We start from the raw sequence: 13,413 nt of genomic DNA, 5'->3' as shown, positions 1-13,413 counted from the left end.
TAAATTTTAATGGAAGCCAAGCTTTGTAAGACAAGATTTGCAGGTATTTATTTTCATTTATTGGGGAGAAGGTAACAATTCCCTCATGGCACTGCTGAACTCCAATATATAAAAGTAAAGCAATGTCCCCAGCAGCAATACAACATAAATCATTCAAACCACCAAATGCTGTGCTGTTGGAAGAGGGAAAAACTTCAGTACCAGATGTTCAGAACACAGTTTTCCCAGGAACTTTTACTCAGTCCCATTGAGTAGAGAGCAAGGAAGGTTTTCTAAAGGGCTCTCTGCCTCTCAGTGGGGCAAATTTTCCAAAACATAAGGTTGCTATGGTGGTGCAGAGCAATGGTGCCATTGGGTGCAGGGTACTTCTGAGTTTTGGGGATAAAACACCAGCCTGTGTGGAAGGGAGCAGTCTTAACCTTGACAAAGTCATGGATTTTATCCCTTGGGGAAAAAAATCTCACCTTAAAAAGCTTCATCCTGCTCTCTAGGAACAGAAACTGTACTATCTTGTGACTTCAATGGTTGTAAGAAATAAATCCTTTGATTTCTGAAATACTCTTTAAATATGGTTTTCTTCTGTTTCTAGAGAAAAAGAACCTTTCATAATAATCTAATTAATTTTTCTCCCGTTTTCCTGCATTATATAAAGCATTTATGTATTCCAAGTGAGTTGAAGAAAGGAAAACTATATTACAATAGCAATTTTGTTCCAAAATGAATGAAAGCAGTTCTACTGGATGGAAAAAAAAAAAAAAAAAAAAAAGCAATACTTCACTAGATAAACAGCAATAAAAGGCAACTTTCCAATAAATCAATGACCTTGATGTGACTTTTACTACATTAGTATATTACAATTTATTGTATATGCTATAGATTAGCTCTGTGCTGTTTAAGGAATAGCTCTAGTTGACTGTAAGATTTTCTCACTGTTTCTACTCTCCCAGACACTCCAGCAGGTTTTGTTCTGCTTCTCACTGCTACATTTCCATTTTGGATAGACTTGGATTTTTTCCCAGTTGAACACAAGATGGACTCAATTAAAATCTAAAGGGTGCACCGTATAAGCCAGGAAGGCACATTGCAATGAGTGTTAGGAATGGGGAACACTTAGATTTATGCCTGTAACAAACACTAATGTGTCTGACAAGAAAATGGGCTGAAGAGCCACTCATGGAAAAAGTTTCACTCGTTCTCTTTCTCATTGGAATTGCAATTGAAACAAATGCGGAGAGCAATTAATCTAATTTATTCTAAAAACATACACAAAGCTCTGAAACAGTCCTAGACAGTCAGAATATGTTGTTGCTGTAACCTGATATTAGGATGGAAGACCTAAAAACCATTCACTTTTAACATCCTTACATAAAACTCACCAGGAATTACAAGAAGGTGTTTTGTTGATTTTTGTTTTGGTTTGGGTTTGGGTTTTTTTAAGAGGTTATTTGTTGAAGGTGAGGATTTTCATGAGAAAACTTTAATTTTGGTCATTAATATGCCCAGCACTAAAACAGAGAGAAAGCTCTGTTCCTTTCTCTCTGTCCTTTCTTTTTCCACTTCTTAATTTCCTTTCTTTTTAAGCTTTCCCCCCACTTCTTTACACTTCCATTTCATGTTCTGTCGCCATCTCCTTATCTCCTGGATATCCTGTCTGTGCTTACTGCTGAAGTTTTGCAGGCAGTTTTTCAGAGTTTTTCAAAAAATTACCTAAATAAAATGAGGTCTCTAATAATAGTAAATCACAAACAGCTTTTTACTAAATGTCTATTTTCTGATCTCAGTTTGACGTATAAACTACCTCAATGTGTCATCTTTGTGCTTCTCTGCAGACACAGGTAAATGCAAATCATAGAATCATAGAATCATAGAATCATAGAATCATAGAATCATAGAATCATAGAATCATAGAATCATAGAATCATAGAATCATAGAATCATAGAATCATAGAATAGGCTGGGTTGGAAGGGACCTCAGAGATCATCGAGTCCAACCCTTGATCAACTACCACCACAGTCACTAGGCTATGGCACTGAGTGCCATATCGAGTCGCTTTTTAAATGTCTCCAGGGACGAAGAGTCCACCACCTCCCCAGGCAGCCCGTTCCAATGTCTGATCACCCTTTCCATGAAAAAATTCTAATATCCAATCTGAACTTCCCCCGGCACAATTTAAGACCATGCCCTCTTGTCTTACTGAGAGTTGCCTGGGAAAAGAGACCAACCCCCGCCTGGCTCCAACCTCCTTTCAGGGAGTTGTAGAGAGCAATGAGGTCTCCCCTGAGCCTCCTCTTCTTCAGGCTGAACAGCCCCAGCTCCCTCATCCTCTCCTCATAGGATCTGTGTTCGAGTCCCTTCACCAGCTTGGTTGCCCTCCTTTGGACTTGTTCGAGGACCTCAATATCCTTCTTGAACTGAGGGGCCCAGAACTGAACACAGTACTCAAGGTGTGGCCTTACCAGGGCTGAGTACAGGGGCAGAATCACCTCCTTGGACCTGCTGGTGACGCTGTTCCTGATACATGCCAGGATGCCATTGGCCTTCTTGGCCACCTGGGCACACTGCTGGCTCATGTTCAGCTTCCTGTCAATCCAGACTCCCAGGTCCCTTTCTGTCTGGCTGCTCTCCAACCACTCTGTCCCCATTTGGGGACAAAATCTGTCCCCAAGTCTCCAAATTGGATTATTAATGCTAATTAATTAATTAATAATTAATAATAATTATTTTCAGCAGTCTCCTGTAGACATGTGAGTGCAGAGAGTAAGCTCTGAATGTATCAGTCTGTGCCCACAGCTGTCTCACTGGCGTTAAGAGGGATCTTGTATACATAGACAGGGGCTGAAAAGCTACCTGGGACTGGATTACTCTTATGCTGAGCATAGAACATGATGAAGAACAGTAAGAAAGTCCATATCCTACAGAAGCAGCAGCACAAATTTACCAGAGGCAGATGAGAAGCAGCAGCAAACAGAGGAAACAAAATCTTTTATCACTGCAAGTCCCACAGCTTCAGGCATATTCATGGCTCAAGGGCACTGATTAATGCCAAGGAGGCTGAACTGCTCTTGCAAGCTATTAAAATGAGCCAGTGAGCATGTAAAAGAATTGGCACACACAAGGCTATGCAAACTTCATCCACAAAGGTGGATGCTGCAGGCACAAGAGGGTTAAACAAGAACCTTTGTCACAACTATTTTTTCTTATTTTGAGGTAGCACATCATTGGGAAAAAAAAAGGATCTGAAATACAAATCAAGGGATGAGAAAACATGGAGATGAAAATTGCCAAACTTTTATTTTCAAAAACACCTGTAAAAGCTGCAGAACAACTAAAAATTGAAAACATACTTCTTTTAAAAAATATTTTTCTTTCTCCCTCTCCTGCAACCATGTCAGGACTGTGTCAGCTGGACTGATATAATGTTATGGTCTGACAATACATTCATATTATTTATCCAAGCGATATAATTTTTCAAAGGTAGAAAAGCAGTTTCAGGGAGACTACAGTGCACAGTCTCCAAGAAACATAAGGAACTGGAAGAAGGAAAAAAACCCCAAATATTAAAAGACATCTAAACTTACTAGTTATATCCTGCATTGGAAGTTTACTAGCAGCTTGGGGCTGGTCCACACCATACCTTGTAGAGAAACAAGATAAACCAGGTGCCTCGAGTTGCCAAAGAGTGGGTGTGAGTCCACCTGTGCCTGGTTAGGGCAGGCCCCCTATTACCAGGGGGCCAATAAAGGTGGGACACACACCCACAGAAAGCTCAGCTCACTCTGGTGCGAGGCAATGGAGAGGCCAGCAGCTCATTGAGCCTCAGGAGCAAGAAAGGCTCCTCCCACTACAATACCTACCATTGTGTTTATTTTTCTTATATGGCTCACTCTGGTTCTCGCTTAAATTGAGAAAAATTTCCCCATGTTATGGCAGCAGGAGCCAAATCACTGAGATGTGTCTTCTAGCCTAAAGTTTCCAGACTAGCAAAGGGCACAGGGAAACACGACCAAGCACTTAGTACCCAATCCTCTGGACCACCATTTCTTCTCTTGGTTTTTTACATTTCTTAACTCCATAAGGCATAAATTATTCATAGCAAAACTGTGTCTCACAATGTTTATCCAGTGCTTAGTACAATGGCACCCTTTATTAGCTGAGGCCTCTGGGCACTCATGCAATACAAATAATCATGATAGCAACAATAATAACAGCCAACTATGCTGCTCCCACTGGGCATCCACTGCCAGTGTCTGCCCTGAAGAGCTCAGATCACTGTATTTCTCTGCAGGCTCCCAGTCATTGCCAGAGGCCATTCTTGAATAAACCTGCCTCATCCTTTAGAGAAAGAGAAAAACCTCCCAGTTTAGCCATTCAGGTTTTTGTTTAACTATTGCAGCTGTTTCCTAATATGAGAAAATCCCTCACTTTTATATCTAATTAGTTTTAGATCCTATTATTCTGCCTCCTGTAATACTAATTATTGCACTAGCTGCATTCCTGCATGACTAATGAGCTACATTAAAGATGAGGAATTCTGAAACCTACAGAGGAAGAAACAGTGGGATTGTGATGCCCAAACAGGAGACACCAGCACCTTTCAAACAAAATAAAATCACAATCCTAACAGATCATTTCTTTTTCCCCTGTGTCCTCTCCAGCTACTCTTTAGGAGTAGACATTTCATTGCTGCACAAATGCAGAGATGAGGGAGGGCAGCCTGGAAAAAGCAGATTGCCCACCATGCAAAATCTTAGTGGTCCTTTCCATGAGTGCAGCATAAAGTTTGGCTGAGCGAGCAATGAAGAGCTGCTTATCTGGTGAGCAATTCACTCAGACATCACTGGCAGCTCCTTGCCAGTCACCAAGTCACCCCATCAAAGCAAGTCAGCCTGCCCTGGCAGTGCACTATGAGTAAGATGTCTTTACTGCAGGTAGAAATCAAGACTGTAGTGCTCAAAACCCACATTGTTTTCTGCTCCTGGCACCAAAGTAAGCACAGAGATATGCTTGCTCACAAACAAAAGTCCAGCCCTATGTTCTGACACCGAGCTCAATAAGAAGACACAAGGTTAAGCAGTGTCAAAACACAGCTTTAAGCCCACTGAGATTACTAACAACCAAACCAAAGGCTGTAGTTAAATACAGAAGTTCAGACACCCACCTGGAAGTCAATCATCACATTCTGATAATTGCAATTGCTGCCTTGGAAAAAGAGAAGCAGCAACCACTAGTTGAGAGCATGGACCTAAGAGTTAACAGCTCCTGAGTGCCTGAACCTGTCACTGATACTGTTTCAACCTGGAAAAATCAGCATTTCAGACTTGGAATTATTCCTTTGCTTTAAATTGTGCTTTCTCAGCTCCAAGGAGTGATAAGAGGATTAGCTAATTGCTACCTATAAAGATTTCTAAATTAAAATACCCAACAATGTAGGGCAAATTATTTATATTGCACTAAACTCTCAAGTAAACTCTTCGAGCAATATGGAACTAAAAAAAAAATACACTTGGAGAGTAGTGCACTGCAGTAGCACACACATGGTGCCAACCATGATAAACTGCACTCACACCTTGTTAGACCCTCAAATGCTACAGCTGATCTGTATAATAAGAAATTACAGCCATTAACAACTCAGGTAGGTTTTGCCTTCATGTGAGAAAACTTTCCAAAACTGAATGCTGGAGGATGTGATCTTTAGATGTCACCCCAATCATTAAAGACAACAGTGGTGTAAGCAGCATTAGGTTTTGCCAACCTGAGTTGAAATTGTTTTCTATGTTGCAAGAACTGAGTTGAGCCAGGATAAAGCAACTCGTAGGTTCTACTGTAAATTGATAAAAAGTTGAGAGGTGAGATTTAAGAAAAATAACTAAATAGAAGCAGGTAGAAAACTTATGAGAAAGGAGCATAATTCAAAAAATTAAGGGTACACTGCAGAAAAAACAGGAAGACTGCTTATTCTCTTTAATTTTATCTTAATCAGAAGAATAAATACATAAAAGTACAAGAGTTACAGGGAAAGAGAAAGACAGGGAGTGATGGAAAGGGGAAAAAAAACCCCTAAACCCTATAAGGCAACCCAGCTCAATAAAAATAAATTCCTCCTCTCTCAGCAGTTCAAGCAAAATGTTTCCTGAATCCTGACAATACCCTATTCTTTTACTTGCTGGCTGGCTGGAACCTGAACAACCATCAATCAAGTTTGGGTGGCCATGAAGTAGGGCAGATGGAGACTGTCGGGAGGGTTTTCTGCTCTTCAGTGCAAGCTGGCCATTAGATCAGGCACTCAAACAGAAATGCCCGAGTCTTTCACATCTGACAAGATAGTTTAGGAAGACCTTGAACATCCCCAGCCTTGCAGACACTGATTAGAATATGCAATTGTGTGTGCTAGAGGGGAGGTGGCTGCCTCTGCTGAGATTTTGTGATAAAAATTACCCTTTTATCCTTTCAGGCCTTTGTGATGGGCTTTCTCATGACCTCATTTGTGTACTAAATATACAAATCGTGGTGTCTGGGATATTACAGTCACATTGCTGACAATCTCTCTGTCCAAATACACAGTTTTCAAGAACAAGCAACAGTTTTCATCCTGTGTTAACTACAGTTTAGCAGCCCGGGACCAAACTATTGTCTTCCAATCTAAGAACACCTCAGTAAAGCTATGGAGAAAAGAGCTCGTTAGAATTCCAGATAAAATCCAAATTCCCAATTCATCATCTAATCTCCCCCTTAAATCTGATACATCAGAGTTTCTCTAAATATTTTCCTCTAGCAAGGAACTAACTGAGCTCAAAAAAGTCTGTGTATTGCAGACAACAATCCATATTAAATGTCAGCTGCTCAGAAATAAAGATACTGAGACAGAGCAGTTGCTAATAAGGAAAAAAAATAATACTTTTTGTTTGGTTTGTTTCCAAAATAATGAGAGTGCTTAAAAAAAATTTCAAAATTCAAGGCTTTTCCATGAATGATGACTAATGATAAAGCAAATCCATAAAAATGCTTAGATCATCAGTTCGAGGCAGGCATTGATTCCCAAGGGTAATGAGTATCTCCTGGTTTAATTTAGCAGAAGTTTTGCCACAATTCATAGAAGGTCTAAGAAAACAAAAATATACCTTCCTCAGAAAATCTGCAAAATTATAACCCTTGGGATTTTTCTGCAGGTATAATTTTCAATTTTGTTAAGCATAGATCAAACCCCTATGAAACAGCAGTCATCTTTGTCAGAACAGTTAAGTGAGAGACACAGGATTCATCATGCTAGCAAAGTTGCTGCATGTTCATGAGCTGGAAAGGTGGATAAATAACAGAAGAGCCACAGTTACAGGTAACATAAATTTACTTGCAATCTTCTGAAAGAACAGAGAAGGTGAGGAGAAAGTTATGACACCAAGCCACACTAAGGAAATGTGTCAGGTGAAATCTGATATACAATCTGATATTCCACTGGGCAAGCCTAGGTGAAATAATGTGCCTTATTCACACACCTTTTTGGGCTCTAAACTAACCACATCAATTAACTTTTGAAAAAAATACAAGAGGGAGAATTGTGAAGGTCCCAGATAAAGATACTGACTCCACATGCAGACAGGGATCAAAAGAAAAACCTATTTAGGTTATTTAGTGAGTGTAATGAGCAATAAAGGAAGCATTAAAATCATATTTTCTCTTTCAACACAAATCTGTAGAGAAAATGCTTGGAATGCTGTGTACAATACAAATACAATTTTGCATCAATAGAAGGAATTTGGTAGGTCCAGTAGAGTATATTCTTATGAGTTAATTGTTATGTAGCCTAATACTTAAATCAGAGATTTTAGCTTTAAAAGATGGCAAGAAACAAAAAGCAATAGAAGATATGTAAGAATACAGTTGATGAGGAAACTAAGTAGGTGAATTTACCTCATTTACAATATGAAATCATAAGGAAATACGATGTAATGGAGAGGTTAAAAATGTGACCCAATAGGATGAAAATTTCAGAGCACAGGGAAGGGGGTTAGTCCAGAAAACCATGAAAACAACCCTTTTCCTGAGTATACTGGTATTTTGCAGTGCAATATTATTCTCAGTCGGTTCACATCTGCTTTTGGTACTCCCAGCCTATAGCTGTCAGAGAAGTATTCAGTGATGCAGCTCTTGAAGTACACACAAGTCAGCAAGGTAACTGTTTAGAGGTAGAAGAGATTCCTGTAATCAATAAGCCCATCACTTACTATTCTGCTGCAAGGGCTCCCAAATGCCAGAGACACTGCCCCTCTACTTCAAGCAATCATGTATGGCACTTGATGGGCCTTTACAGGTCTAGCTGCATATCAATGCAGACCTTATACAACACTGTGCCTCAGAGAAACATTTGCTGCTTCCAAATAATATATCATATGTTTTTTGTAGTCTTCACTGAAGTGAAGCTAGGGGTGAAAAGGGAGGGTAATATGTACTTGGAGCCGATTCCAAGTTTTTCAGACTATAATCTAGATCTTCTCATCTCCAATGAACTAAATTGGATCCTATTCTAACTGTGCATTGAATAAATTTTAGTTTTTCCAAATTGAATAAAATTTAATTTTTCCTTTATCTAGATGTGGGTGGAGAGACACTTTGCTCCATCCTGTTATTTCCTTCATGTTAGGAGGAAAACAGAAATACTCTGATTCCAGCTAACCCCAGCAGTCAGATTTTTAACTCAAAGAAAGTTCAGTAGGCCACATTTCACACAATATTAATCTGCTTGACCTAATTTCTTATTCTAGTTCCTCCTACTGCTGCCAAGATACTGCCCAGTGCAGTTCCTACGTAGTTATACCCACAGTTCTGCAATATGGATTTCATATCTTTAGCTCAGGGCCCAGGAAGGCTTCAAGCATGTGACTTCCATACATGCTAGTCCTGCAAATGCCAACAGCAGATGAAGGAGCAGGTGGCATGCAGGAAGATGCCATGAGATTTCTAACACAAATCAGGAGAGCGGAATTTCTGCCCACAGTTATTATGATCACAAGCCTACATTTGTACCTATTTCTCCCTTTGTGGTCCTTCAAATCAAGTTAGGTTTCCTAATTAAGTCAAGCCACATAACTACGTTTGCTGTAGTCATTCACAATCTGAGTTTCAGTCTCAGCCATAATTCACTCATATCTAGAATCAGTTAAAGTTAACTCCAGTCCAGCAATTTCATAAGTTCTGCCTTTAAAACTATAAATTGAAAATTATCCTGTACTTTCACAAACAACACTGCATCAGTGCTCTGCTTGTTCCCTCTCTCCCCTCTTCTGACAGCCATTGATAGAATATATGGACCCAGCAGGAGCAGAACAAGGCAGAGGGGCTTAAGCAGGGGTAAAAAAAAAAAAAAAAAAAAAAAAAAAAAGTCCTTCCCCATGAACTAATCAGAGAATAAGAAAATGGTATGGCTTAAATTACTTTAAATATCATCCAGTTCCAACCCCTTTGCCATGGGCAGGGACACCTCCCACTAGACCAGGGTGTTCAAAGTCCCAATCCAACCTGGCCTTGAATTGATCCAGGGATGGGGCATCCCCAGCCTCCCTGGATGACTCGTTTCAGCATCTTACCATAAACAATAAAATCACACAGCTCCCTTTCTCACCCAGTCACTTCCATCCCCAAATGAAGATATTCATTGCAGCCAATTCAAAAAAGTCCAGTTCCAGTACTTAAAGGGTGGCTGCCAAGTTGAAGACTCCATTTTTACAAGGATTCCCATGGAAAAGAAAAGGGGCAATGGATACAAGTTACTCCTGTGGACATCCCAAGTGGATCAGAAGGATATTTTTCACTATGAGAACAGTCGGACACTGGAATAATCTCCCTAGGGAAGTGGTGGATGCCTCAAGAAATAGACATTTTTAAAGACTGAGCTTGACAAGGTGTTGGGTTATTGCATCTAACCTGTGTTCCTACCTAGAAAGGTCAGTCCAGACTATCCTTGAGGTCCCTTCCAGCCTGGCATTTTGTGATTCTATGAAATTAACTGGTCTCTTTAAATGCAGCTGCAACCTTTATATTTCACAGCTTATCATTACCTTCACAGGTTCTAGAATCAGTGTTTACCTGATGACCCCGTGGATGTTCTGCAAGGAAGACCACTTACAGCTGCCTGCAAAGCAGATGGATTCATGCACACACACAGAAACATCTGAAACCTCAGAGGTGTCTCTGGTTGCACATGCAGAGCAGGCCACCTGCAGGTTCTCCTCAGATTGATGGTGCACCATTGTACCCAACTTCTAAATTGCTCGTCCCAGTAGCACCTGTGACTCCTAATCAAATATATTTTTATATTTATCCAGCTATTCAGAGCCTGGAATGTATTAAACCTAGCTGGTTTTAAGTAAACAAATGCCAGGATAGCATAGCTTGTATAATCCACTTAAAACACATTACTTCTGTATCTCAAATAAGATATCACAGTTTTAGCTCTCAGTATAAATCATCCTACACACGTAACACCTGCTACAACAACAAAAGAGTATATTAAAAGTCTTTAACGATTAAAAAGAAAATAAGTTTGCCTAAGGGACACCTGGAAATACAAACACAGGACATATGCTTTCCTGTGTACCAGGAATTACACCGTGAATTGCATTTAAATAAGAAATACACCTTCTGTACTCTCCTTCCTGCTATCTTTGAATAATGAATACACAACTCAAAGGATGCAGAACAACCCCATACCCTCTTTTCAGTGTGCAGTGAGCAGAATATCCCTTCAATACTACCTCTCCAGAAGGAAAGCAGTCCCTTCTTCCAAATAGTCATTACTGAATGCTAAAGAAAAGTTATATAAAAAGATTTCTGAATGTGATCATTGGTGTATTCCCATCAATAGGCGAGTTAGGAAAAGCATCTGTATCCTGGAGGTCTAGTGAGCATCAGCAAATTAGTAGCAGTACAGGTGGTCTAAGGTTAGAATCAAAGCTCTACTCTTTAGCTCAGCTCTTGTGTGTGAGACTGCCTTGCATACACATCTCAGGAATATTGTCTACCTGAGAGCTGGGAGACAGAAGCAGCCCAGAACTGAGGGAAGGCTGTGGAAGTACAATCTCCTGTGCTCCTGAGTTCCCACTTATGCACAGAGGACAAATCCAGTGACTTAAAAAAAAAAAAAAAATGGTGTGCAGCTTTCAGAAGATTGAATTTACCTTGAGGTTTGGGTTTGGTAAGCTTCCCACAGGGCTTTGAGATTGTGACAGTCTTCTGGCAGTCAGCATTATGAAGGGCTCTCTTTAGGTTCCCAGTTCGAGTCTTCAAGGCAGTATTCAAGTCACATTCTCCCCAGGCTTGGAATTGGTATTTGCACTCTGCTGCAATGAGTAAATAATAGGCAATATTTAAACCAAAATGACTGCGTGTGAAAACAAAGATGCTATGAGGCTACTAGAATATCATGGACAGTGCTTGTAGACAAAAGGATTATGCAACTGAAGAAAGAAAATATAAGAGAAACGTAAAGATGATTTCCAGTGGTGACTGCAGTCTCTCCCCCCCTCAAAATACTTTAAAATGGAACTCTCTGCTTATGCTTGGATATTGCAATATTCTCATATAAAGGAAACTATATTCAACGATGAATAAAGAAAAAGCTATTCAACGATGAAGATATATTTATTTTTTTAAGAAAGAAACAACAGCAGTGGGAAATGTCATTCACATTCTGTAAGTTTGCTCCTCCATTTGTGGGATGTCAAAGCTTACCAAATAAGGACAGAATAATCTCAAGAATGTATGTGTAACTATGAACTTGTCAAGTCTGAAACTGCTGCACTGATTGCCTTGGTAAGCTCACAATGATGTCAAAACCATACAAGCTGTTTACCAGAAAAAAAGCCAAGAGTAATCAGATCTGAGTGCTGGACAGATATCTTGTCCTGGACAGATCTGTCGTATCTTTCTGAACTGTTACAGAAGAATCTTCTGGACTGAATAATAGAGATTAAATGCACTGGTCTTCATTCAATGCTTTCAATGCACACACTGGCAGTCACCCATGTTCCATGCTGCAAATCACACACTGCAAGGTCACGTAAAGCCTGTGGAGATTCACACTGCAGAGATTCACAGCTGGGGGTGAACACGTGACACATAGATTGCTGCCTCAAATAGGGTTGTACACCTTAGGGAAGCAGATTTGAGCATGGTGCTGGAAGACTGAGTTTACAGTAAGTAGCTTATATGGATTCTCTGCAAAGAAGCCGCTTTGCTCGAAGAAGCCGCCTTCTGATGCCTTACGTGCTCCGCCTCCATTGAACTTGAAATACAGAAGCAGCCCCTTCACCGAGACATTTGCAGAGCTAAGCAAAAAATCCTGCTCCGTGCTTAAGTAAAAATCAATCCTTTGAGAGAGTGATCCTTACCTCCAAATTGCTTCTTCCAGTTGCAGGGAATCTTACACTTCTGAGTCTTGGTGGTTTGTTTGCACTCAGCTCCAGTGCGAGTGCCCTCGCGTGTCCCCAGCCCGCAGTCACCATTGGTGGGCACGCAGACACTCCACTGCCATTCCCCACAGTCAGACTTCTTTGCCTTTTTCTCTGGATGAAGATGAGAAACCAAACCCAAGCAAGAGAATTGGTTAGTACCCAGAGCCTATGGAGAAATTCCCTACATTCCACTAAACAGTCACAGCACCCGAAAGGGTGAGGAATGAGGGATTTGTAAAACAATTGTTTCAAAATTCTCCTCCCCCTCTATTCTGCATTGGTGAGGCCGCACCTGGAGTATTGTGTCCAGTTCTGGGCCCCTCAGTTCAAGAAGGACAGGGAAGTGCTTGAAAGAGTCCAGCGCAGAGCTACTAAGATGATTAAGGGAGTGGAACATCTCCCTTATGAGGAAAGGCTGAGGGAGCTGGGTCTCTTTAGTTTGGAGAAAAGGAGACTGAGGGGTGACCTCATCAATGTTTTCAAATGTGTGAGGGGTGAGTGTCAAGGAGATGGAGTTAGGCTCTTGTCAGTGGTGACTAGTGATAGGACAAGGGGTAATGGGTGTAAATTGGAGCATAGGAGGTTCAAGTTGAATATCCGGAAAAATTTTTTTACTGTAAGGGTGACAGAGCCCTGGAACAGGCTGCCCAGGGGGGTCGTGGAGTCTCCTTCACTGGAGACATTCAAAACCCGTCTGTACACGTTCCTATGCGAAATGCTCTAGGTGGCCCTGCTCTGGCAGGGGGGGTTGGACTAGATGATCTTTCGAGGTCCCTTCCAACCCCAAGGATTCTATGATTCAAGCAAAAGGCCTTGCATCTTCTTCCCAGCTCTGCAGAGACAGGTCAGCCCCTTTGAGTCCAAAACTAGATGGATCATTCAAATTCAGTCCCACTACCATGTCTGCAAGTCCACTTAGATATTCCCAAGTGGATTCTCATCCTCAGAAGTCAGAATCATTTAGAAACC

At 40.8% G+C, this 13,413-nt stretch overlaps 1 protein-coding gene across 1 annotated transcript in view; it reads right to left on the bottom strand.

Moving 5' to 3' along the window:
* The window catches only part of PTN (pleiotrophin), a 79,385-nt gene that overhangs the window by 12,050 nt on the left and 53,922 nt on the right, over positions 1-13,413 (bottom strand). The window contains exons 3-4 of the mRNA XM_030467929.1: positions 12,382-12,555; positions 11,170-11,331 (exon numbers count right to left, since the gene is read on the bottom strand). Coding sequence (XP_030323789.1) covers positions 11,170-11,331; positions 12,382-12,555 — 336 coding nt within the window. The remainder of the gene's footprint in view (positions 1-11,169; positions 11,332-12,381; positions 12,556-13,413) is intronic.

Source organism: Calypte anna, chromosome 1, assembly GCF_003957555.1.
Source record: "Calypte anna isolate BGI_N300 chromosome 1, bCalAnn1_v1.p, whole genome shotgun sequence".
In the NCBI taxonomy this organism is placed as follows: domain Eukaryota; kingdom Metazoa; phylum Chordata; class Aves; order Apodiformes; family Trochilidae; genus Calypte; species Calypte anna.
This window is presented reverse-complemented; position numbering and strand designations above follow the sequence as displayed.